The 27703-nt window shown below is 37.6% G+C and overlaps 1 protein-coding gene across 2 annotated transcripts in view; it reads right to left on the bottom strand.

Annotated features, from left to right (window-relative positions):
- Positions 1 to 6077: 6077 nt before the first annotated feature.
- Positions 6078 to 27703, bottom strand: part of LOC112058446 (heparan-sulfate 6-O-sulfotransferase 2) — a 200621-nt gene continuing 178995 nt past the window's right edge. The window contains exons 4-8 of one of the 2 annotated variants that reach the window (XM_052891630.1): positions 22214 to 22339; positions 20049 to 20131; positions 16287 to 16531; positions 8624 to 8808; positions 6078 to 6222 (exon numbers count right to left, since the gene is read on the bottom strand). In XM_052891630.1, the coding sequence (XP_052747590.1) occupies positions 6078 to 6222; positions 8624 to 8808; positions 16287 to 16531; positions 20049 to 20131; positions 22214 to 22339 (784 nt within the window). Of the gene's footprint in view, positions 6223 to 7261; positions 7415 to 7959; positions 8809 to 16286; positions 16532 to 20048; positions 20132 to 22213; positions 22340 to 27703 lie in introns of those variants that run through there. The other variant, XR_008252466.1, reaches the window with a different exon arrangement.

The following is a 27703-nucleotide window of genomic DNA, read 5'->3' as shown; positions in this document are numbered from 1 at the left end:
ACGCATCGAATCAAACGGACCTGTAATTTTATGGTAGAAAAAATCCGTTTGATGCGATCCGTACGATGCGGATCAGTGGACGCACTTGTATGAATTTCTATACAAACAATACTAAGAGACTACGTTTAAGCAAGTCATTATTTTTCGCAACACCTAGCGATTTGATTATAATATAATATAGGTATGGATATTGTAATATAATAATTATGACTTAAGCAACATTGATTTATCTCTGAATTATTTATTGCTCTCTATATTTTAATATCGCGGGCCAAAAAAGGCAAAGGTTAAATCTCTACCCTATCGGCCCGCCCTCTAATATTAAATATTGACACTTTAGTCGTCCTTCTGACGCGACTTGAGACATTATTAAAAAGCTTATATCGGAGGCCAGAGCTATGAAATTGCTTTAGTGCTTTTCTGTGACAGAGGATCGGACTTTTCTATTTTGTACTTTATTTATACGAAGGGACATCTTATTTACTTAGACATTACATGCCGTTATTTTGCGCAATAATAAATAATTTTGACAACCTAATAAACTACTAGTATGTCAGTGACCTTTGTATAAGTAAGCGGGTCAAAATATAAGTGAAAAGCAACTAAAAATTATTGAAAAGTTACATACGCGAATTTGTAAAATTATTATAAAAAAAGAAATTTTAATAAAAAAATTCAACCGACTTCCAACTCAAAAATTAGCCTAAACTAAAAAGCAAAAAATAACATCTTACCTATGTGCTACCTTCTGATCAGTTTGAAGGCGGTGCCAAGCCAGTGATGTTTTAATTTAAGCCGTTTAAATTTCAAATTTTCTGTGGTTCAAATTTACAAAATGTCACTCAGAGGAAATTAAGATTAGCTACCAAATATACAAAATAAGTAAAAGGACAAAGTTGCATGAAAAAGATATCATGCATACTAGACGCGGTTAAAATTTCTGTTGTACAATGTTGCCATGTGCAATTATTAAAATAAAACATCCTATTATAATTTAAACACAGATTTCTAAATAATAATGCTAATTAATAATATTAATTCTTCAAAATACAACTGAAAAGCAACTAAGAATATTGAAAAGTTACTTAGGCGAATTTGTAAAATTACTTTTAAAAAGTAGGTATGAATTTGTAAAATTAAATGAGAAAAATGTTCGCAGAATAGGTAAGAGCGGTCGGACTCATCACCAAGGGGTGGTGGTTCGATCACCGCTCGTTTATTGTCGTACCCACTCCTAGCACAGTCTTTCCCTACTAGTTGGAGGGGAATGGGATATTAATCATATTATAAAAAAAATATGGCATAAATTCTTTTTAAAAAAGATCCACAAAATATAAGCAGGCTTACTTTCAGTCATAGTATTTTACTGTCCCTGGCCATAGGAGTATACATTCGGTCGCCGAGAGTACATTAACGTTTTATCGTACTATTATCGTTATCGTCTCATTATCGTTTTAGCGTGAACGTGATATCGTAATTATGATGGGACCAAAATTTTCAATATGTATGGATAAATAGTGTAGTTACTCTGATTCACTGTCAATAACTAGCCGACTTTGTGTCAAGTGTGAACACACCCTATAATTTAAAATAGATTTAAAACTTCAATTATCGTGTGTGTCAAAGGTTCCTCGCACCTAACAATAATATTGTGGCCAGGGCCGCCCTGTCCATACGGCGAACGGAGCAGCTCCAGGCGCCATATCCTAGGGGGCATCTAAATGATAATCCTTCTCAACCGTAGACGGTACTGCGCCTGATATTCAATTGGTCACCCTAGAGTATGGTCGAGATCTTCGCATTCCATTCTAACTTTACACTCATAATTTGGTATAGGCACAATCTTTACTCTGGTATAGGTATCTAAATGTTATTAGGAACAAACAGGAGAGGCGCCATAATTGGATCTCGCTCCATTTTAAAATTTACTTCGGGCCGGTGTTGATTGTGGCTTTAAAACAGTGTGAGTGTGTGTAATATTTTCCTTATTGTGTGCGGAATTATACTCGGATGACCGAAGAATATTATTGACAATATTTTTGTTTTCTCACAGATAAGTAAAATCAATAGACATTCCAGTTCTAAACTCATGTATTTTCTACACGGATGACTGACTAAAGTTTATATCTACTGTTTACTTATATTTCCGTTCAGCGGTCGCTCGTGTGTTTCCTTCACTTTATTTAGAGATACGTACTTCAACGTATACGGTTACAATGTTTTTGTTTCCCTTTTCCCTTTGTGACACAATCAATCCCCCCTTGTCACTCCATCACATATGTCACATTACGGGATCTCTCGCCCAATTATATTGTACACGTTTATTGACATCCCCCAACTTTGTTTACACTTCCTTCCAATGTATTGATCGTGTGAGATACGGAAATACGATAAATAGTTTGAAATTTGAACTGAGCTGCCTCAATTACTAGCTGCATTCAGTTTTTACTGGAAGGAGATAAACTCAGCTAAGGTAAAATATGGTATTTTTTTCTGTATTTCCGTAATTATAAATAAATTGATACTTTTAATATTTATCGTCTACTAAACAATTCCAATTTTAGTTTATTCACCTACAGGTCTTCTATAGGAAATGTTTAACAATTGACGATAGCGATACTCTACCAAACGATACATACACCATACTCTTCCAATTATTTTTAAATTATATTATAATCAAAGATTCAAAAGATAGATACGACTTAAACTTAAGCTTTAGCTTTAGCTAACGTGAATGTCATATATTATACTGAAATCGATAAATGCTTAATTCAAGTATTGGAGTTAGCACGAAGAGTTTCGAACCTGTCCAATTCTCTTAATCATGGGCTTGTTCGTGCAACGCGGCATTGCTTTTCGTTGGTTTGATGTTGAGGAATTTGTATATTATACAATGGCATGAGAAGATTTCTACAATGACACATTTTAAATGTCAGGTCACATCTACTTTTGATATCTTTGTTTATAATAACAAGCGATATTTACAAAATATCATATAATTAATTCAAAAATTGCAAGATAAGTTGTTGAAAACAATAATAATCCAAGATGGCTAACGTAGTTTACTCGGGGACACGTTGAGTTTCCTCCAGCCGTGTGGTGTACTGCATTGTCAATCTCAAACTTTCTTCGACTTAAAGGCTTTGCCTGCACACAGAGTAACAGTGTTACAGAGGAACAACTTCTCAGACAATACGCTTAGGATAATCGGGGATTACGCAGCGTGAGCTTTGATGTAACTTGTCGTGAACAGACTATATTCGTAATTAGGAATCTTGCTCTTAGGTCCCCCACACACTTATTAAATGGAATTGTGAAGTCATTCGCTAGTAAATAATTAGTGTCCGACCGAAAGTTCGGTTTCGTTTTCAGTTTCGGCCGAGTTTCGGCGGCAGTTTCGGTTTCAGTCAAAACAGGCCGAAATTTTTGCCGAAACCGTAACTGATTTTGGAAGCGCACGCTCGCCTAACTTCGTCTGCTCTGCATAGCTCTGTATGAAGCTACAAAACATAGTCAATGCGTTATCGCCTGACGCAAATATTCTTTAGAGGGTATGTTTTGATGGAACTGATTTTGTTTTTTTTTTTTAAAGTACAAATGCAAAACAAAGTATTCATTAATAAGATTTCAGAATACCAATACTTAGTATTTAATGAAAAAGAAACAATTAGTGATTAGATTATTGATAACTCATAAACATTTTGCTATGGAAACTTCATTTGAAAAAATTATAAAATTATTATTAATATTCATTTATATTATGTTAAAAAAACTTAGTATACTGTGTTTCCGTTTCATGATCTAACTAATGCAGAATATTGGGTAAAATGCACTAAACTTCAGTATTTTAAGAAATTTTATACTTGACTACGTGAGTTTCGGTTTCGGTTTCGGTCGAAACTGAAGCTACGGCCGAATATTCGGTTTCAGTATCGGTTTCGACCAGAAAGCCAGTTTCGGTCGGACTCTAAAAATAATACTGGAATATTGACTTTTGGCAACCTTCATCATCATCATCATTATCATCAGATATATGTCCACCGCTGGACACAGACTTCTTGTAAAAACCAACACCTTGTGCGTAGTCCAATTATTGTCTGATCATATCATTGGGTAAATTTAAGATTTAAGAATTTAATGAAATTATAATAACTCAAACTAACAGGTTTTATGATGCTTGCGTTAAAATAGATGTTTACTTTTATCCAGCCCTTTTACTTACCTAAAACCCTTTTGCTTTCCTCCATAAGTTAGATAGAAGCTATGCAATTTGTTTTTTTATATATTAATAACACATACTTCATCATACGGTCGTCTCCGCTAAGGTTGCCATATTCAAGGGATAAGCCACCTTACAAACTTGTAGCTCATATGACCATAAAGGCAACTTTGCAATTAAGCAGTCATCCAATTAAAAGTTGGACCCAAACATTCGCCGTCAAAACAACCCATATCATGAAAGTTACGTTTGACACAAGCGTCTACACTTAAAGCCATTGATATAGCCGTGGTGTTAGTCGAAGAAACTTGGCGGAAGTTAGTCCAAGCTTCGAAGAAGTTGCATAGGTTTCTTAAACTATGTAAATCCTTAATAGTCAGGGATCCGTAGAACATTTTTTACAACTGATAACTATCAAGTTAATTTTTCGTGAGTGGCTTCATCTCGATGAGACGATCAACTTTTTTATTTACGAAAATTCTCGATTCTGGTACGTAACTGAGATATCAGGAAATAAAAATTTCTGAGCGTCGGAACGAGATAATTTACCACGCAATTTGTAGGACATTGTCGCTGTTAAGATGTATAACTATAAATTAATCAACAGTAAAAAAACAACAACAAGTTGATCGTCTCATCGAGATGAAGCTTCAAGCTACTCACAAAAATTAACTTGATAGTAATCAGTTGTAAAAAATGTTCTACGTATCCCGGACTATAAGATTGTTCATTTAATATTCGCAGTCTGTTGTATTATCCTAATACCCGCTCAAGCTAGTTGAAACTTAGACCGTTTTCTACAAAATCTCATTTTGCTCATGCTAAAAAGATTTCACGAGTCTTCTAGATCCCGCTTAGCTGGTTTCACGAATAGCAACTTGTTATTATATGTATTAGATACGCTTCGCAAGCATTAATGTTATCTTACATTTCCGACTTGTTGAGATTTTGCAAAATCCGGTCCAAGATAAACCATTATCCCCAAGCTCTTGTTAAACGAGTTCCATTTGCTTTACATACTGAACATTGATTGTGTGAGAGATACAAAACACAGATTGTGCCAGTTGTAATTTTGTTTAGTAACACCCATATCGTGTCCAGATAGTAGAATTTGATCTCTATATGATGTGGTCAACATTTACATCTGTATGTCAAGAAATATAAAATACCCTCAGCCTACATCATAATGTTTTCCTCAACTTTGATCTAGTCAGAACAATTAACGTTTGACGATATGAATATCATGATCGAACTGTGGGTTAAACATAAGTGATCAATTTGTAAAATAGTTCTAATCTACTAGTAGACACTTATTGGCGGTGAAGATTTTCTGGGTGCAAACAAAAATAAATTCAAAGTCTCTATTGTTAACAACAGAGATTTTTAATTTACATTGAACTTTTGATATCATGGAAAAGTACCTTCTGATAAGGCTTGACGGTAATTGGAAAATCATGTTTTAAAGGGATCCGGGATCCGTAGAAAGAGCCACTATGTCCTACAAATTGCGTGATACATTACATTGTTCAGACGCTCAGAAAATCTCATTTCCTGGTAACTTAGTTAGCTACCAGAATCAAGAGTTTTCTTATATAAAAAAGTTGATCATCTCATCGAGATGAAGTTAATCACGTAAAATTATCTTGATAGTAATAAGTTGTAAAAAATGTTCTACGGATCCCTGACTGTTAGGTATAGCTCTATCAAGCAATGGTTGACACATTTCATATTCAGCTTAGTACAACCATGAAACAGTCAGCCACATCATGAAGTGATAAATTCTACGTTCTGACTACGACATATACATCCCAGAGTATGTTTAGCAGAGAGTTAGTGCGAGACCCTTTACCAGCGACCATTACTTGCCTCTCGTCTTCTCAGTGGTGGCGTCCTCGAGGTTGCTGTCCCAGTCGAACTCCGTGACGCCGCTGCGTGGAGCCACCTCGCCGAGGTGTCGCCAGCGGAACTCGAAGTCACTGTCGCGTTTCTTCAGCGTTTCAAATCTGTCCGGATTAGCAAAGACCTAAATGTTAGGTCTTCGAAACGAAACAACTTCTTTTGCAATGGTAGTCCCATTTAATGATGTTTTGTTACAAGTTCTATTACAGGTGGCATTAACATTCATTATTTATGTTATTGTGGAGGGGGGTATCAATATTGATATAAATAAGAGGATATTTGATGACTTGAGCTCAGTTGTTTGTTAGGCAGCGTAGACACCGTCACGCTGCCAGTCGCGTTAGTGATTTTGTGCAATAATGTTTTGTGTTGTAATTTATGTTTATCATAAATTGTTTAGTGTGTTTAGGGCATGGAGAACATATCGGGCAGGTTTTTTCATTGTGAGAGGATCCTTTAAGCCTACTCTCAAGGTCACAAATTTTTCTACAGTACAAGTATCTCCCCAATGTAGTGTACCCAAGTGTAATGCACGCCAATTACGATCAATTATTCTCACGTATCTGCAGTACCCACGACTATAACTGATCGTGTATTGGTCGCTGCGTGCATGACGGCTCGACTTATGAAACGTCTTCGCTACCATTGGCGCTGCAGAAACGTGAGAATAATTGACTGACAATGGCTGACTTCATGATGTTAAAGCTACTTTATCACAATGTTTGCTGTGCAAAGTATTGAAATACTTTCCATAAACTATATTGTTAGGTGTAAAATTATGTTAATCACAATGTGCAAAGGATTGAAATATGTGCGTTCAGTTTTGTGCAGAGTTTAATTAGGACAGCATTCTACACATAAAAGTTGTAGATACTTGAAATGCTTTGGTCTGTGTAAGTCTCAGTATAATAAAAGGTCAACGGATAGGAAGTTAGCTTGACACCGGAAATGCCCAAGATTCAAAAAGGGGAATCATGTCCAAAAATTGGCTAGCTTTTAGGGTCCCAAACGTATTTTCATCTTAACTTTCTTTATATATGAAACGTCCTAACTATTACCATTGCTTTATAAATATTTTAAAAAAAAATGGTGCTTCGTTAAAAAAACACAACTTTTGGAGTACATTGATTTAATTAAAAAAAAAAAACATTCATCATTTTTAAGCTAACTTGTATCACAGTAATATTAGGAGGCTGCAGTTATGCACGTTGGCACTAAAGAGGTTCTATCTTTTGTCTGTTTGCTGAAGGCCACGCTCGAGTGGGTCTTGCTCCAGCAGGCAGAAGGTCACCGAGTCTACCCAAGAAGAGAAATAACGTATAAGCACCGGAATATTCTGCCAAAAAGTCTTTCATGCTAAGCCATGACGAAATGTGTGAAAAAAGCATTGAATACGAAAAAAAAATTAACCATGAATTTCATACTGTAGGTAGTGGGTGAGATTAAATGATTCATTCCGCTTGACATAATTTTGTGAATTACTGAGTTGATAGTGATGCTAATATATATTCCATCAAAAAATAAATGTGAAAATGGAAGCCAATTCATTAATAAAATTGTGTCCTTATTGACTACGCCGATAAAAGAAATGATATCTAATAAGATAATAATTTATTAGAACATATAGTAATAATAAACTTTAAAAACCAATTCTTCCCTTTTAACAGAACAATATTTTTTTAAATTACACCTTTTTACATTGGAACATACAAATTAGTATTGTGTATATAGATATTTTGGCTGCCATTTGATTTTGGCTCAACGCGCGACCGCGCATCTTATTTGTTTATGTGTGTGCTGTGATGACGTAATAAATGAGTCTAACAACAAACATAGCGTACCGTTTGAACATGAGGTTCTTAGCGAACTCGTACAGCTCCAGGTCGAGCGAGTTGAGCCGGCGGATGCGCGTCACCTGCGCGGGCGACAGTGCTGCCAGCGTGGCGCCCGACACCGTGGCGTTGTGCTGGGATGTAGTCAATGAGTCTAACAACAAACATAGCGTACCGTTTGAACATGAGGTTCTTAGCGAACTCGTACAGCTCCAGGTCGAGCGAGTTGAGCCGGCGGATGCGCGTCACCTGCGCGGGCGACAGTGCTGCCAGCGTGGCGCCCGACACCGTGGCGTTGTGCTGGGATGTAGTCAATGAGTCTAACAACAAACATAGCGTACCGTTTGAACATGAGGTTCTTAGCGAACTCGTACAGCTCCAGGTCGAGCGAGTTGAGCCGGCGGATGCGCGTCACCTGCGCGGGCGACAGTGCTGCCAGCGTGGCGCCCGACACCGTGGCGTTGTGCTGGGATGTAGTCAATGAGTCTAACAACAAACATAGCGTACCGTTTGAACATGAGGTTCTTAGCGAACTCGTACAGCTCCAGGTCGAGCGAGTTGAGCCGGCGGATGCGCGTCACCTGCGCGGGCGACAGTGCTGCCAGCGTGGCGCCCGACACCGTGGCGTTGTGCTGGGATGTAGTCAATGAGTCTAACAACAAACATAGCGTACCGTTTGAACATGAGGTTCTTAGCGAACTCGTACAGCTCCAGGTCGAGCGAGTTGAGCCGGCGGATGCGCGTCACCTGCGCGGGCGACAGTGCTGCCAGCGTGGCGCCCGACACCGTGGCGTTGTGCTGGGTGAAGGGGACCGCGAAGCGCAGGTTGAACGTCTCCTCGAACACGTACTGGGATATCTGCACAGAATACGTTTCTAATGACTAAAGGCCGGTTTCTATTAATAATGGTCGGATAATCTAACGCCAGCCACTCACAAGTTTACCGTCGAGTTTGCAGACTTGATCGTGTGTGGCTGGCGTAACCGTAAGTTCCTATCCCATCCTACTACCTTTTTAATGTCGTCGAACCATCTGGCTGGAGGGCGACCTATACTGCGCTTGCTGGTACGTGGTCTCCACTCTAGAACACGTCTGCCCCAGCGGCTATCTGTTCTGCGACAAATATGGCACGCCCACTGCCACTTCAGTTCGATAATCCTTTGGGCTACGTCGATTAATTTCGTCCTCCTACGGATTTCCTCGTTCCGGATTTTGTCCTTCAGAAAGACCCCTAACATACCCCTCTGCATAGCTCGCTGAGCGACTTTAAATTTGTGGATAAGGGTCCACGTTTCTGCGTTTCTTTCTTTCATACGTCATTACAGACAAGACGCATTCATTTTCAAAATTCAAATTCGTATATTTCGTTAATAGGTTAATATAGGTTGTTTATGAGTGGATATAACTTCTGCCTCCGATTCCGGAGGGTGTGGGTCCGAATCCGGTCCGGGGCATGAACCTCCAACTTTTCAGTTGTTTGCATTTTATGAAATTAAATATCACTTGTCTCAAACGGTGAAGGAAAACATCATGAGGAAACCTGCATAACAGAGAATTTTCTTGATTCTTTGCGTGTGTGAAGTCTGCCAATCCGCATTGGGCCAGCGTGATGGACTATGGGCCTAACCCCTCTCATTCTGAGAGGAGACTCGAGCTCTGCAGTGAGCCGAATTTGGGTTCATAACGAACGGACGAGGTTGTTTATATAATCGAATTGTAATCAAGTATTGCAACAGAAATATAACCTTTCTGTGGTTAAATCACTGACTCAATGTAAATTGGATCCAATATCTAAAGCTAACCGCAGAAATATGACGCTTTGGTGTACCCTCATACCGCAAAACAAAAGCTTTTGTCGCTTTAATAATGCTTTTAATTTCATTTTCAAAAACACAAACTTTTAATTATTCAAAACCGCATTCGTTCTATAAATTAATTTCAATGTGTGTTTTCATTATTTTTAAGTTTTAAATTTGTTTGTGGCAAATTCAGAAAAAAATGGCCTTTGTAAAATGGCATAGGTAATCTTTACAAGTAAGCCCTTGACTTGACAATCTCAGCTGAAGGTAAGTGATTATGCAATCTGAGATGGATGCGGGCTAACTTGTAAGGAATGAGATATAGTTTGAGATTAAAAAATCCACACCACTTTCGGTTCTACACGACATCGTAATGAATATGTATGTTATGTATAAGTGGCGTGCACCTCATACATGCATAAAAGTTCTGCATACCCTAACCGATGTTTTTCTTAATACTTACTAAATGCAGATTTTCCCAGTTTCTTTAATTTTTCTAAGTAGTGCATACCCTTATCGAGATCCTTATGCACGCCACTGTGTATACTATATGTATACTAATATTATAAAGAGTTGATTGTTTGTTTGGTTGCATTGAAAAGGCTCTGAAACTACTCAACCGATTTGAAAAATTCCTTCACTGTTGGCAAGCTACACTATCCCCGAGCTATAGGCTATATTTTATTCCCGTATTCTTATGGGAACGACAATATAATTTGCGCCCTGGTTGATTGTAGAGTCATAGACTTTTTATACATACCGTTAGCTTTAGGATTTAATCCACAAATAAACGAATTGATCTGAATCGAAACTTGAAGTGAACTGAAAGTAACTAATTGCACGTAGTAATTAATGCTCGCAGGTAAGTAAGGTAATAAATATTCCGCAGAACAGCATGGCTTGTGTCAAAGCGGGCGGTGGCAAATCGCCGACAAATGGAGATAGGCGAACAATGAGCTAAGTGCAAATAATGTCAGCACTTATCTCCGGCGGGGTCAACGACCGCCCGTCTGAATGGGACTCTCTAATGCACGCGTCCTAGGACCTTTGTATGCAATTACTATCAAAGGATATATTATAGCTGCAAAGAGGATTCATCCAATCAACTACTTTGGAGGACAAATGCATGTGGAATCAGACCCTCGCTGTATAAAATCCGAAAGCTACGCTCAATGGGAGACGTCCACAAATCCGCATCGTACGTATTGGGCATATCGCATCAAAAGGATTTTAGTATTATTTGTATAGAAAGTCATACAAGTGCGTCCACTGTGATCATGGAGGATGTGAGCATGGTACGGATTGCATCACACGAACGGAAAAAGATTTTAATTTTACGGTACTATACTTCAGTGTATCCGTGATAGCCCAGTGGATATGACCTCTGCCTCCGATTCTGGAGGGTGTGGATTCGAATCCGATCCGGGGCATGCACCTCCAACTTTTCAGTTGTGTGCAATTTAAGAAATTAAATATTACGTGTCTCTAACGGTGAAGTGTCTAGTATGTAATAAATAATCCACGTAACACAATGGCTAAGGCTAGCGAAGGCTAATTACGACAAATGGAGATATGCTAACAATGAGCTAAGTGCAAATAATGGGCGCCTTTACGAGTGTCTCCCGGGGCTAGTTAGACATGCGTTATGAAAGATGTTCTATGAACCTTTACATATAAGGTGTTATACCTAAAGGGTACAATGACCTCGTCCAAAATTACTTAGTGCCTGAAGACGAAAGTCTTCGAACAGTGCGGAGTTGCCAGTGAGAAAGGTTCCGAAACTACTGGACCAATTTAAACAATTCTTTCGCCAATGCTACACTATCAGCATTACATTAGGCTGTATCATCGCTTACTGTCAAGCATGATTGCTGCCAAGCGCTAGCCTATATACGTAAAAAAAAAAATCAGCAAATGGGGAATGTAAACTACGCGAGAGTTTGCTTGTACAACAAGTAAACAATATAAATGTTACATTTTTATTGTAAACAATATAAAAGTTACAATTTTTTTAATTTCCAATCTAAGCCCTCATTCGCACTAGAGTTTTTTAACGGACGTTAAAAAAGCGTCCAAATATAGTATGAAGTAAAATAAAGGTCTATTTCCAACACCCAAAATTGAAAATGCAACATTGCTCGAAGCGTCGTGTTTTAAAAACGTTGTCGTTGAACATATGCATACTTGGGAATACAATTGCACGCTTTTTTAACGTCCGTTAAAAAAACTCTCGTGCGAATGAGGTCTAACAGTTCATGTCATCCAGGGTTGTACAGCAAGCATGCTTCAATGAATCTTTCTCATCGTTCCCTCACCATTTTTCAGGAAATCGTTTAAAGCACGTACTGGTAGCTATGCGAAAAAAGAACGCCGAACAGGAGTCTGAATTAAGTGCACCAATCAAGTTTTTCACCGTTTATTCGCTCTGTAATATTTAACGTCAGATTTGCAAAAAGCGTTGCCGAAAATATATGCTGCAATTTATATTCCTTTACCTAGTGAAAGCTTCGGGCCGAGGTTATCCGTGATATAATACAGCGCCGCCATTTTGGCAAATTGCGACAAATGAAGACAGTACAAAGAGCTAAGTGCAAGTAACGACTCGGGGCTGACAGCTATGTTAGATAGGCCTTTACTAGAAGACGCACAGATTTCACCCGCATAGAAACATCTACATCAGACACTCACCTTATTAACAATATCTTGGAGTTTGCCATTCAGGTTGTGATTCCGGTTAGAATTTATTTCTACGCCAAATGGTGACTTGAAGCACTGCAATGTTCATTGAGCAGCCGATAGTAGCACAATTACTATTGCTGTGATAGCACCAAAGTGGACGTACCATTAATGGCCGTACTTGATAAACATCCTTTAAATGAACATGGAAGAAAGGGTCAGGTTTTTGCTGAGATGTAGCCATTCAGATTGTGAAAATAGAACTTGTTTCTACGTCGAATCGAGACTAGTGAATTAAAGTACTCATTGAGCACCCGATAGCAGTTCAATCATTGCTGTAATAGCAATGTCCACAAAAGTGGACGTTCCACTAATGGCCATAATTTATAAACCTCGTACTCGCATATTTGAACGTGGAAGAAAGGGTTATATCTTTGCAGATTGTGTAGTTAGAATTTGATCCTTCAAATGGGGACTAGACTTTATTGAAGCACAGCAATGTTCATTGAGCAGACGATAGCAGCTCAATCTTTGCTTTAATACCATAATAGTCCACGTTCCACTAATGGCTTTCCTTAATAAACTTCATGTATGTGAGCGTAAGAAAGGGTTACATTTTTGCTGAGAAGTAGCCATTCAGGTTATGTAGGTAGAATTTGTTTTACGGCGAATGACTACTAGTGAACTGAAGCACAGCAATGATCGTTGAGCAGCCGATAGCAGCTCAATCGTTGCTGTAATAGCACAAAAGTCGACGTTCCACTAATGGCCGTACCTAATAAACAACGTTTGTGTAGACAGAATTTTGTCGCTACTGCAAATGGCGACTAGCGAATTGAAGAACAACAATGCTCGTTGAGCAGCCGATAGCAGCTCAATCATTGCTGTAATAGCACAAAAGTGGACGTTCCACTAATGGCCGTACCTAATAAACAACGTTTGTGTAGACAGAATTTTGTCGCTACTGCAAATGGCGACTAGCGAATTGAAGAACAACAATGCTCGTTGAGCAGCCGATAGCAGCTCAATCATTGCTGTAATAGCACAAAAGTGGACGTTCCACTAATGGCCGTACCTAATAAACAACGTTTGTGTAGACAGAATTTTGTCGCTACTGCAAATGGCGACTAGCGAATTGAAGAACAACAATGCTCGTTGAGCAGCCGATAGCAGCTCAATCATTGCTGTAATAGCACAAAAGTGGACGTTCCACTAATGGCCGTACTTAATAAACAACGTTTGTGTAAGACAAAATTCGTTTCTGTGGCAAATAGTGACTAGCAAATTGAAGCACAGCAATGCTCGTTGAGCAACCGATAGCAGCTCAATCATTGCTGTAATAGCACAAAAGTGGACGTTCCACTAATGGCCGTACTTAATAAATATCCCGTGTAGCAGGCCAGCGCGTGCCGGCGGTGGCAAATCGCGACAAATGGCGATAAGCACAATGAGTTAAGTGCAAATAATGGGCGCACTTATCTCCCGCGGGGTCGACGAACGAATGGATCTCTCTATTCATGCTGCATTATACTATTTCGCTGGAGGGGTCCATTCAATCAAACTGTATAACATTATCAATGCTGTGTACTGTGTTTAGGATATGGTGGTTTGATCCTTATTTAAACAATATTGCTTATTTGAGAAAACAGCTTAATCACTCAACATTGATGACATTTTTGACGAATATTTATCTGTCCCTTAAATGACCCAATATTATAAACGTTGAATGATCTCAGAACTACCGAAAGTTATGGGCGTCCACGTTTGGCACACCTTCTCGTGCAAACCCTACTTTTTTGAGTATAATCATCATCTCATCGGAATCGGTGAGGAATATGTACTAAAACCTAGCGAGCGGTCAAGAGGTGTAACGCCATAGATGATAATGCTAAAGATAATGACAACGTCATAATGCCAAAATTGGCCACTGCATTGGCCGATCTTGGCATCTAAGCTACTCGACAATAAGACACCAGAGATTGTTTACAAAAATGCACAATAAAGAAAAACATTCTACATTTTTCTGATAGCAGCAAATAAAATGCCATTTCTTTGCAGAGACCACTTAGACGGTATTGTCAGACCGCTGTCGGGAATAACATTAACTGGTCAACTTATATTCTACGAGAATAGCGTTTCATGAGCTCGAAAGTCGAACGTGAAACTTATTTTACGCGAGTAACAATAAAAGTTTTGTGTGCCAGTCAAACAGAATAAGTTTATTATCAGTGCAAGTCGAAGTGCAAATGGACAAAGAGGCTGCGATAATCAGATATACTTTATATGGCCTCGGCCTCCGATTCCTCCTAAAACTTTTCAGTTGTGTGCATTTTAAGAAATTAAATATCACGTGTCTCAAACGGTGAACGGAAAACATCGTGAGGAAACCTGCATACCAGAGAAATTTCTTGATTCTCTGCGAGTGAAAAGTCTGACAATCCGCATTGGGCCAGCGTGGTGGACTTTTGGTCTAACCCCTCTCATTCTGAGAGGAGACTCGAGCTCAGCATGATGATGAAGTTTGTCAGCCATTACTACAATAAGCCATTTATTTAAAAATACACCTAATTTGTACACAAAAAAATTTAAACAAACAATATGTCAATCAAATAAGAACGAAAAAAAGGTTATTTATTTATACACCTAATTTGTACACAAAAAAAATTAAACAAACAATATAACAATCAAATAAGAACAAAAAAAAAGGAGTATTACTTATACAAAAAGGCGGCCTTAATAATACATATATTTATTTACATATTAAAAATACTTGAATCGCATTATCTTCAGATTTTTTCTGGCAGTCTTTATAAATGTAACTTGAAAAATGAAGGACTTTCATACAAACTTGCGAGAACCTTTAGATCTCTTTAATCCGGCCCTATCGCAAAATGCGTTCTTAGCGGATACCTACTAACTATAGACAACCTCTCTGCCAAATTTCATCTTTGTACGTCAATCGGTTTTCGATATTTCGTGATGAATGATCTTTCGCATTTATATATTAAGAAGAATTAAGATAAGAATGGCTGAAAAATTTATAAAATTAGGTATGTCTGGCTCTCGCAGGCTAATACAAGTTTAGTGTGCCAGTCAAACAGAGAATAAGTTTATTATCAGTGCAAAGTCGAAGTGCAAAGGAAGTTGTAGTAAGATTTTCTTAACTGCATTAAGAGATTTAGCTGGAAATTAAAACGGAGCTCTTTACAAAGCTTTGAGCATAACCGTCCAATTCGTTATATTAAATAGGGCCTTCGCTTTAGAGACATACTTATTACGTTCACCCCTTGTTATGTTCAATTTTACGAGTAATTCCCGTTGACCTAAAGTCACGAAATTTGGCAAAAAACAAATATCTAACAGCACTTAAAACTACGGCAGTAACTGTAATTTTACTGTCAATCATACCCAAGATCACCTGTTGTTTTCTTACTTTCTGGAATTCCGTGAGCCCAAAGTACGCCATGGCAGCCAAGTTGCGCTTGGCAGACGCGAGCAGCATTCGGTCCGAGTCAGCGTCAAGTCCGCCAGCATGCGAGTCTGCCTGTAGTTCGCCAAGTTCCACGGAAAAACTCTTACTTTCTGGAATTCCGTGAGTCCGAAGTACGCCATGGCAGCCAAGTTGCGCTTGGCGCTCCTGTGCCGCAGCGTGCCGTTGTAGCACCCAGCCAGCGCCAAGTCCGCCAGCATCCGAATCTGCTTGTTGTTTGCCAAGTTCAAACAAGACCAGATCTCTTACCTTCTAAAATTCCTTCAGTACGCCATGTCAGCCAAGTTGCGCTTGGCATACGCGAGCAGCACTCACGCACGCGCATGAGTCTCTGTCTGTAGTTCGCCAAGTTCCACGGACAAGATTATTACCTTCTGGAATTCCGTGAGTCCGAAGTACGCCATGGCAGCCAAGTTGCGCTTGGCAGACGCGAGCAGCACTCGGTCCGAGTCAGCGCTCCTGTGCCGCAGCGTGCCGTTGTAGCAGCCGACCAGCGCCAAGTCCGCCAGCATGCGAGTCTGCCTGTTGTTCGCCAAGTTCCACGGGCAAGACGCGAAGTCTTCCAGAGTCACTCCTCGCCAAGATTCTCCAGTGTAACACGGTGGTACTTCTCCCGCTGTATGGACAAAGTAATAAACTGATAATGTAGGTATTCTTTGTATAGAAAGTCATAAAAGTGCGCCCACATATCCGGATCGTCAGGATCGATGCGTCCGATACGTACGATGCGGATCTGTGCGCCTTTACTATTAGACCGAAAGCAGAAACCTTCCAAAAATAGACATTAAATAGCAGACATATGAGTCCTGTTATTTATTAATTGCAACATTTGGTGGCAAATATCTACTTAATGAAACAAAAAAAAACTTTTAACAACTTAGCCAGGTATGTCAACTTCGCATTAATTAAGACGTTTATTTACTTCTATCTAGATTTAGATAAAACTTCGTGTTTTTTCAAAGCGAAAAGATCTATTTTCGTAGTAATTTATTATAACGAACCCACTCGCTGTATTATTGACTGCTAATAGACTACTTGTGCTGATATTGGCGATATTACTTTCTCTCAATTGGAATTGAAACGAAGAAAAACACCTGATCAAAAAAATACTACTGGTTGGTACAGTGTTTTTATTTATTGGATAGAAGCAGGCGTTACTTTGCGGAAGATCATCATGAATCTATACTAATATTATAAAGCTTTAAAAGAAGAGTTTGTTTGATTGAACGCGCTAATCTCAGGAACTACTGGTCCGATTTGAAAAATTCTTTCCGTGTTAGATAGCCCATTTATCGAGGATGGCTATAGGCTATATATTATCCCTGTATTCCTACGGGAAGGGGACCACGCGGGTAAAACCGCGCGGCGTCAGCTAGTATATAATAATTTATTTATTTTACTATCATCCGCGAAAAGCTGACGAACCCATGCGACAACGTCACCCAGGTCCGACAAAATAGTCTCTTTTTCTCTAGTTTTTTTCAGCACCGCTGAAAGCGAAAAAAGTATAATAACCATTTATTCTCTTTATATCATTTAATCGATTCCAATGACGCTGTAGTAACTACAAATTTAATATCTCGGGCTCCCCTACTATAAGAACCGAGTAATGTGTTTCACTTTTTTATTTGATAAAAAAACATGGGAGAGAATCTGAAATAAATGTACTATATATACTACGTATTTATATTCGTTATGGAAATTTAGTTATTATATTTTTGGAATTTTGTCATTATATCCTATTACCCTGTTATATATCGAGGTCTGCCCGTTAAAATAGGCTGTTTTTATTTGTGGGCAACAAACCATTCATCTATATATCTATTTTAAGTAAAAGCAAAATGTCGTAGAATACTAATTGAATAGCCAAGAATCGTTATCTTCAAATATCACAATAATACTGGAGTACTAAAAACTGACAGTGACGAATTGATCAATAAAACATTTGCCATCGATATCAGCGTTCGTTATAAATCAATTGCGTTTACATATTTATATTAGGGATTTTTTAGCTGATTTAATAAATTTATCTAACTTTAATTGACAAACATAAAAAACAAAATAATGAGATGAACATTAATTTTCTTTTTTCACATTAGGTAATTTTGTTCGTTTTAGGAGTCTTTTGACGGCCTCCGTGGCGCAGTGGTATGCGCGGTGTATTTACAAAACGGAGGAGGAGGCTTCGGCCGTGGCTAGTTACCACCCTACCGGTAAAGACGTGCCGCCAAGCGATTTAGCGTTCCGATACGATGTCGTGTAGAAACCGAAATGGATGTGGATTTTCATCCTACACCTAACAAGTCGTAGCCTGCTTCCATCTTAGATTAGATTGCATCATCGCTAAGCATCAGGTGAGATTGGAGTCAAGAATAAAAAAAAGTATTCTGTAAAATATGAGAAAAACTTGTCTAAATCACTCTTAGCATCATGAGCTCCCCTACCATTGGATAGTTGATATAACAATATTATAAACATAATCTATTCCGACGCCTGTTCACTACGTTACACGAATCCCAGCCAAGGAGAGAAGGGGAAAAAAAGAACACGCGAAAAAAGCACTGAATTACTTATAACACTTGAAATTACCCCTATTTGTTTTGCTCAATCACTTGAACATGACATGGCAAGCTGCGATTAAGTATTAAGGCGCGTCTACACCTGACGTCAAGTAACACGACAACCAAACATAAAATTCCATCAATAGAATATTAAATTTTAGCCAATTTGTGGACGTAAATACGTAGGAATTTTAGTCGTCGTCATCAACCCATATTCGGCTCACTGCTGAGCTCGAGTCTCCTCGGAGGGATAAGGCCAATAGTCCACCACGCTGGCCCAATGCGGATTAGCAGACTTCACACACGCAGAGAATTAAGATAATTCTCTGGTATGCAGGTTTCCTCACGATGTTTTCCTTCACCAATTGAGACACGTGATATTTAATTTCTTAAATTTTAGGAATTTTAGTAACAAGATAAAAAAAAGTGGTGTCCTGTTTTTTTTTTCCTGTCTGAGTAGGTGCCGATAGCTCCCTGCGGAACCACTACGGCGTCACCGGGGGGGTTCGGTGTCCTGTGGGTGTAGAATGCCGCAAGTGAAAACACTAGTGTGACACGTTTAACTCGGCGCACTCTAATTGTTAGTGAATGTACGACACGATGTAATTAAGTTCTCATTCGCACGAGAGTTTTTTTAAAGGACGACAATAACTACCGTTGGCACTTTTATTAACATTTTTAATTTGGACCATGAAGGTCCAATTCCAACGTCCAAAATTGAAAATGCAACACTGCTCGATAAAAAAACGTCGTGTTTTAAAAACGCTGTCGTGTGAGCATATACTTGATTGTATTTGAACGCTTTATTAATGTTCGTAAAAAAAACTCTCGTGCGAATGAGGCCTAAAAGATACAAAACAATGACAAAATCCGAAACAAATTCGTGGGCACACATACATTTTCTAGGGGCTCGTTATTATTGTTTAATGTATCTGCATTGCTTATGCACACTACGCTTTACTGACAGCAATTTTCATAGTCATGTTTAAAAACAGACCAATTACCGAAGCGCGTTGTTGACGTCAAGTGTGAACGTGCCCTTACAGTGATATAGCGTGCAACAAGCGTTTAATACAGACATACAGCATTTCCTCTGTGAATTATTAAATGCTTCGAGAAAGGTATTGCTTTGAGAGGGTAAACAGCTATCTAATGTATTTTCCATACTAATAATATAAACGCGATGAGTGACAAATATAAAATAAGTTTGTCTATTTATTATAGGAGGAAAAATGAGTTATCTATGGCAGCTTTAAAACTTTAGTTTTTCCGACAATCTTCCAACAATTATCGCCATATTTCAAATGCCATGCCGCATATTAAATAAATTTACACAAAACCGTAACAAATTATATATATATGAAAATGTTTATTGCGATCAGACAGACAAACGCAGCGGAGCACTACGTTTTATAATATGTATAGACATTAGATATTTTAGACATCAAAACAAACAAAAAATACAACATAATATAATAATATAATGAAGTACATATTGTGTTTTTTCCTTCACAAATGCTATAGGTACTCAATATACTACGTGTTCAATAAGATTTGGTACATTGCCCTTACCAGTGGCCGTCCGCCCTTGACACCAGTGCCGCGAGCCTTTCCACGTGGCGCCTCGCTTCACGTGCCGGTACTCCGACAAATATCTGAAACAAACACGCGCTTTGAAGCCGGAAACTAATCAATGTCACATGAAGCAAAAACTTTGTGCCCATTTTTAACGAAAATTTCGCGTGCTACAAAGAATACGAAAATGTTTCACTCTTGTCAGTCACTGACGATCTACTTGATCGTCAGTGGCTGATCTCGGATCTCATTGAGTCATCAATGAGTTGACAAAAATAAGCCTTCACAAAATGAAGAAGTCCAGCTATCACAGGCTTTCGTTTAATAAACGACAGAGTTGCAAATCTTTTTTAAAAAAAGTCCTCAATACAAGTGCAAAAGGAAAACAAATTGAAATAGGAATACAAATTTTTTAAAACTATTAATATATCATAGTGCAAGCATGTAAATGCAGTACGAATATACAAAAATGTTGCACAAACATCCATGCATACTCGTACCTATCGACCATTTAGTATCACCTTTACAGCAAGCGTCCACAGATCCGCATCGTACGCATCGGACGCATCGCACCAAACGGATTTTAGTATTATTTATATAGAAAGTCATACAAGTGCGTCCACTGATCCATAGCGTACGGATCGCATCGAACGAATTTTATCTACTGTAAAATTGAAAATCTGTTTGATGCGATGCGTCTGATACGTACGATGCGGATCAGTGGACGCCTACCATTAGATATGTTACTTTGAAAGAACTTATAATACCTATACGAGTAACAATCTTCAATCAAATGGAATACATAGAAATGCAAGTAAATTAAGAATAATACGCTTAGATCGACAAATATAGATCGACGAATAGTAGGTAACTCGTGAATTTTAAAGGCGATTAAGAAATAATATTGACTATTGAATTATTGGGAGCCGTGATAGCCTAGTGGATATGACCCCTGCCTCCGATTCTCGATTAAATATCACGTGTCTCAAACGGAAAAACATCGTGATTTTCTTAATTCTCTGCGTGTGTGAAGTGTGCCAATCCGCATGGTGTTTTGGCCTAACCCCTCTCCTTCTGAGAGTAGACTCGAGCTCAGCAGTGAGCCAAATATGCGTTGATAATGATAACGATGATGATGATGATGATTGAATTATTATAAACCTCATTTTGCATCAAAAAATGCATGTACGCTGTTTTTGTGTTATCGACAGATTGAATCTAGAATTTGTCTCTTTTTCTGTCTAAAACTACACTACACTAAAGATAGAAAGAGAGAGATACGGACGAATACCAAACTTGTACCTTGTTATATCTACTGTGCTTGTACTGTCCTATCATTATTAAAGAAATAATGCTACTGATCTTGCTACTACCGGAATAGAAGCTCAAGTTATCGGTGACGAGCGCCACATAAAGCGACCACAGGGAATAATCGTCAACCGTAATCGAATACTCGCTTTGATACATGTTCTGTCTATGCTAATATTGTGTACATATTCCTCTCGCTAAGATTAATAATAAAATAATTTTGTATTGAATAGTTTGTTTATAATAAACCACTGCAAATGCTTTTTACAAATGATTACTATCAAGTTAATTTTTCGTGAGCTTCATCTTGATGAGACGATCAACTTTTCTATTTATGAAAATTTTTGATTCTGGTAGCTAACTGGGTTACCAGGTTATAAACATTTCTGAGCGTCGGAACGAAATAATGTACCACGCAATTGGTGGACATTGTGGCTGTTAAGTACTCGTAGTATAACTATTAATTGAGCAACAGTAAAAAAAAACATCTGGTTAGTAACAATTTTTGGTAAACTCCTCAAATTGTATCAATAATCAGTTTAATAAAAGTTGTTCCTAACCAGCTTTTGTTTTCATAATTATCAACCCATATTCGGCTGACTGCTGAGCTCGAGTCTCTTCTCAGAATGAGAGGGGTTAGGCTAATAGTCCACCACGCTGGCCCAATGCGGATTGACAGACTTCACACACGCAGTTTTCCTTCACCGTTTATTTAATTTCTTAAAATTGTTACTGTCCACTGTCCACTGGGCTTGTTTTTTTTACTGTTGCTTATTAATTAATAGCAACTGCGATGTTGTTGCAGTCCTGCGCTGGGGCGGGTTATCGAGGGAGCGTTTTTCCTCAACAAGTACCTGGCAACTGGCTCTCTCAGCAGCGTGATGTAGAAGTACCGGCGATGCACCGCCGAGCCCTCGTGCCGGTCCAGCTCGCCGCCCACGCAAGCCGTCAACTCCGTGAAGTCTGCGTGAAGACCACATCTATGGACAAGAGCGTATACATCAGTTAAACCTGCCACGTGTTACCACAACACTGATTGTTTGCATAATTTGTTTTCAAATGAAATTCGTCCATTAGTTGACTATTGTCTTAAGTCCAGCACATTTACGCTTAATCGAAGGGGTAAGGAGAACACTGATTCAGTCCATAGACATTTGCATATATGTATAATATTCTTCACTTCCATACGTCAATACGAGATACATAATCTATACATATATAAATGAATCCATATATTAGGGTAGGGGTAGGGTAGGGGTAGTTAAAAGTTTACATCGAGTTTCACGCGGGCTCTATTATAAATAAAATTGAAATGTCAGGTATCTACAAAGTTTCCTACGGAAATATTTACTGTTAATTAATAACCTTGGTTTTCCTTTTCAATGTTCTATCCAAATCAACTTACATTGACTTTTTCATTCACAGAATCGAGACATTTAAAGAAAGCGAGAAAACCGCGCGTCCTAACAAAACGTATCCAGTATAAAAAGGAACGGCAGACCATTCGTCGTAGAGGCACGTAGAGGCGACCTACTGGAGCGTGTAACAGATAGTTTGGCACCGGGACACACTATGAGCATGCCTGTAGCGTTGTTCACAAAACAAGCACATTGACTGAAAGTGTGTTAGCTGCCGTCATAATTTTAGACGATCCCTGACACCGCAAACGATCTATGTACAATATACAATATTGGTTGTTGTGTATTTACGAGCATATCAAGTATATTAGTGACATATATAGCCTATAGGTATTGTTATATACTTTATATATGTCGCCGTGGAAGCTTGGCTAACTGAAAAATCTATAACCTCAAACCTAATAATTATCATGTTTACTCTTTAGTTATTTCGAATCGACTTATTATCTAGTAATCTAATGATTGTTAAGTAGTGAAATAGTGAAGTGTTAAGTAGTGGTATTAAGAAAAGGAAAGTGATTAGTGACTTGGGTTATTAATTGGTTCAATTCTTTGTTGAGCAGCTTGAGGGCGTCATGCTGCTTGTCGCGTTATTGATTTTGTTCGATAATGTTTCGTGATGAAGTAATTATTGATCTTAAATTGTTTACTGTGGGCATGGAGAGCATGTCGGGCAGGGTTGGTGATAGTTTTAAAAGGCGCCTTTAAACCACACCTTTGTCACAAGTCCTGGGACTTGCTCGATGTGCTTCCTCTACCACAACTACCAGGGTAAAATAGTATAATTAAGAGTAGTTTATTGTGTAAGCGATTAATGAGTTTAAGCATAGCGTACCTAGTTTAAATGACAGAGCCGATGGCCTAGGTTAGGTCAGCGGTTCTGTCCACATTTTTATTAATGACTCTACGTTTTCTACGACATATATGCTTGTGTAGTGTATCTAAAACAAGAGACGTGGATATTACGATAATTCATACACAATAAGTTCTTTTTTTGTTAAATTTGGCACCAAGACACAATGGGAGCATGCCTGTAGCGTTGTTCACAAAACAAGCACATTGACTTAAAGTGTGTTAGCGGCCGTCATAATTTTAGGCGATCCCTGACACCGCAAGCGTTCTATGTACAGAGCTTACAATATTGGTTATTGTGTACATACGAGTAAATGGAGTATATTTAGTGACATTACAGGTACCTGTAGTTAGTTACATTTTGTATGCTGTGTACATGTACAGTGTACACACAACATTTATGTAGAGTCTGAAGGCATGACACATGCGTTTAGTCGTTTATACATGCCTGACTCTTTTCCAAAAATTAGACTCGGTCAAGTAGCACTATCGTTATGAATAATATAATATCGTCTAATTACTAGTTACTAGCACGTTTGAATATAATATCGAAATCATAATAGGTACAAAATATACGCGAAAATGTCCAACCCAAAACTTGAACGAAATTATAACTATTGTTATTTTTTTACACCCTATATTGGTTCTACTATATAGCCCAACAGTTCTCAAGTTATACTTCGTTACGTCTATTCTCACTTTTGGTTCATAACGTTTCAATTAAGCTTTTATAGAAAAGTAAATTAAGTAAAGTGTTAGATACCATCTGAAACATTTTAAAATAAACGATTCATAAATATTGTTTTGTTTCAATAATGTTTCACGTGTATTTGGAACAATTTAGCGAAACAACCAAAGTGATGCATAAACGCGTAACTACGTCCAAATATTAAACGATCATAACATTTTTTGCACTCAGTACCATAAGCAAATGCCATGAAACAAAAGCAAGCGAAACGTCTAGGTCACTCGCACGTGCTATATTTATAAACCTGTGGACAACAGAGTGTTACTATGCAAAGGACGTTAATCTTTTTACTGTCAATCATGTCTTCAATTATTATAATATTTTTGTTCAATAATTAATATTGAACAAAACTTTCGTAGTTCCCTGGCGTATTCTTCAAATTCCTGATTTCTTAGGTGTACACACATTCAGTTCAAGAAACATTGATCTAAACTATTTTATACCTTGAAATATACATACTATGTATACACATTGAAATGTTGACTAGAACCTCGATTAACCACTAAATTCATAAAGCCAAACAAAATAAAACGTGGCAGCTCATGCAACATTAACATTAAGCGAGTCGATAAGACGCAGAGGTCGTATCATTGACCAAAGAACAAGTTCTAGGTCAAAATATATTTAAGTAAACGTAGGTAGGTTACGGATAACGTTTTACAAACCTGTTTTTAAAGCGGTCACATTTATTTAATACATAATATTGTATTAAGTTTATTAGTCTGTGAAGAATATAGCACTGTAATACGTTTGTTAGGTGTAAAAAGGCCAACCAACTTAAAAACTTTGTTTTCGGTTTAAAGATATTTTATTTCTCCAAAAAAGAACGTACTGTTCACTAAACTTAGAGTTAACATATCGTCATTTTTGCAGACAGCATGCATTATTGTAACAAAATTAATTAAAGTAAATTATTAATTACATCGTTTTTTCAATATTTTGTCCAAGTTTGTGAGGATGTAGGATTTAATCGATTTCTTGAATGCTTTTATGTTGTTTAACTCCTTAATGGAGTTTGTCAGATTGTTATGTAACTGAGCACCCTCACATAATATGTTTTTATTTCCATAGGTTTTTGTCCGTGGTCGCCAAATATTGATTTTATATTTATTCCTGAGATTGAGTTTGTTAGTCCTATGCTTAAATGTTATAGTAGAATGTAGTGTGTTGGTCATGATTTTTTTAATTATGAGAAGTATTTTAAAGTCTTTATACAAAGATTATGATTATAATAGAATGGTAGAGATTTGTTAAATGAGGCTCTGCTTTTGTCTGCGAATAAGGCAGGAGGACGTAAACTGTAAGATTAAATACGTAGGGCACTAGAAAAGTTTTGAGACTTCGTAAAACTATCTAAAGCTAAAGTGTCTAACTATTAGGGAACGCTAGTACATCTTATTAATAGTAAGTAGCAAATTATTATTATCAATTTACTTAGTACTGTGCTTTTATAATCTGTTATTTCACTATGAATAGCTTTGGCAGAGCGGAGTCTTCTAGTACAGAGGTAGTATACTACTCCTAAAAGAAGGTTCCAAACTCATTTTTATATAATAGCTTAATGCCATCATCATCATCATCATCATCATGCCAGCTTTTTTGTTAAATCTGTAAGCAGATAAAGAATAAGCTTAAATTTATCTAGATAGATCGTACTAGATTAAGATACAGCTTGAAGGGTGTAATAGTTATAGGGTATAATAGCGCATAAGCATCTCAAACTGCATGATTATCACGTGATATCACAGTCAATCGTTAACTTCCCTGAAGTCGGTAGAAAATGCCAAATGAACGGAGCCGTTACTGGTATGGATGTCATTCATTAAGTCAAACAAATGGTAGTGAAATTGGCAAGGATTAGCAACATTTCGCGTTACAGCGAGGTATTATCGCTAACGATCGCCGTATGTGCTCCAGGACGTGTAGCGACGGTAGATGTTGGTAATAACCGACACTCTCTCAAAACACTATCTCTATATAGTAAACGTTAGTATTTTCATATATTTACTATAGAAGCGTTTAGTCATCTTGCACCACCTGTCGACACGATAGATAAATCTCTGTAGTATTGACACGACACGTGTTGAGACGACAAATAAATATAATTCTACTCTAACAGGAGCCTCTAATGATCATCCTTGTCATTTTATAAAAGTTAAAATTGTGACCGAAACAGACGGAACGATTACAGATATAAATGAACAAATGGTAGTCAAATTGGCACGGATTGACACGGCAATAACCAATCACTCAAAACAAACAACAACTATCTCTATATAACAAACGTTAGTATGAAATAACAATGACAACGCTAGTCTAAAAAAAAGAATTTTCAAAATCGGTCAACAAATGACGGAAATATCGCTGGACATACATAAAAAAAACACACATACATGCAGCCGAACGTAGAAACTACTTCTTTTTGAAAGTCGGTTAAAAATAAACAAAATAGTCTAAGAAAAAAGCGGTTATAGATATGTACGAGTATGCATGGTATATGTAACGTGTTTTGTGAATATTTAACTTTTTTATTCGGATACGAGACGTCCATTTCAAATATTTTGAATAACCATTGTATTTAAATATCCGTTATATTTAAATACTGCCTACATCCGAATAAAACTCAAGATCCCCATCATAATATTATTTTGAATCAGATAAGATATCAAAATGTAAATTTTACATTTACAGAATTGCACTTTTTGCATAGAATTTCAATGTCATTGATTTTATTATAAACAAAGACTAACGTTGACATATTGCGGATATATGAGATCACAGATAGGAGAATAGTACAAGAGCTAGTAACCACAGACATTGAAAGAATTAAGTATATTTTGTAGTACTATATAATTTTGGAATTCCATACAAAAGGTCTATGTCCTGCGGTGAACGTCTACCGGCTGATAATCTGTCATGATGATTATGATTATGATGAGTAGAATTAGTAGAGAGTATTTGATCCATATTGGTAATAGTTGATTTATGGTTTACTTCGCGCATACGAGCGCAAATTTGACTACATTTTTTAGCATCATCAATTTCATCATGAGATTTCAAGATTAATTGCGATAGAATACAAAATTGATTATTGTTATTTTTCTATGATAAATATTTAAATGCTTGTTTTAAATATTTGTGATAGCTTTACATAAATCTATATGTGAGCATGTTCAAAACCTTTTCAGCTTTTTAGGCCGTATATAAATTTGGTCGACTTGTAAAGCATGTTGAGACAAAATTGGTGACAGTTCAAGTTTAGGTTTATTTGAAATTCAATTCCGTTCATGATTTATGGTCCCAAGATCTACTGAAATGGAATGAAA

This window comes from Bicyclus anynana, chromosome 4 (genome assembly GCF_947172395.1).
Source record: "Bicyclus anynana chromosome 4, ilBicAnyn1.1, whole genome shotgun sequence".
Lineage (NCBI taxonomy): Eukaryota > Metazoa > Arthropoda > Insecta > Lepidoptera > Nymphalidae > Bicyclus > Bicyclus anynana.
The sequence above is the reverse complement of the archived record's forward strand: the minus strand, read 5'-3'. Positions and strand labels throughout refer to the sequence as shown.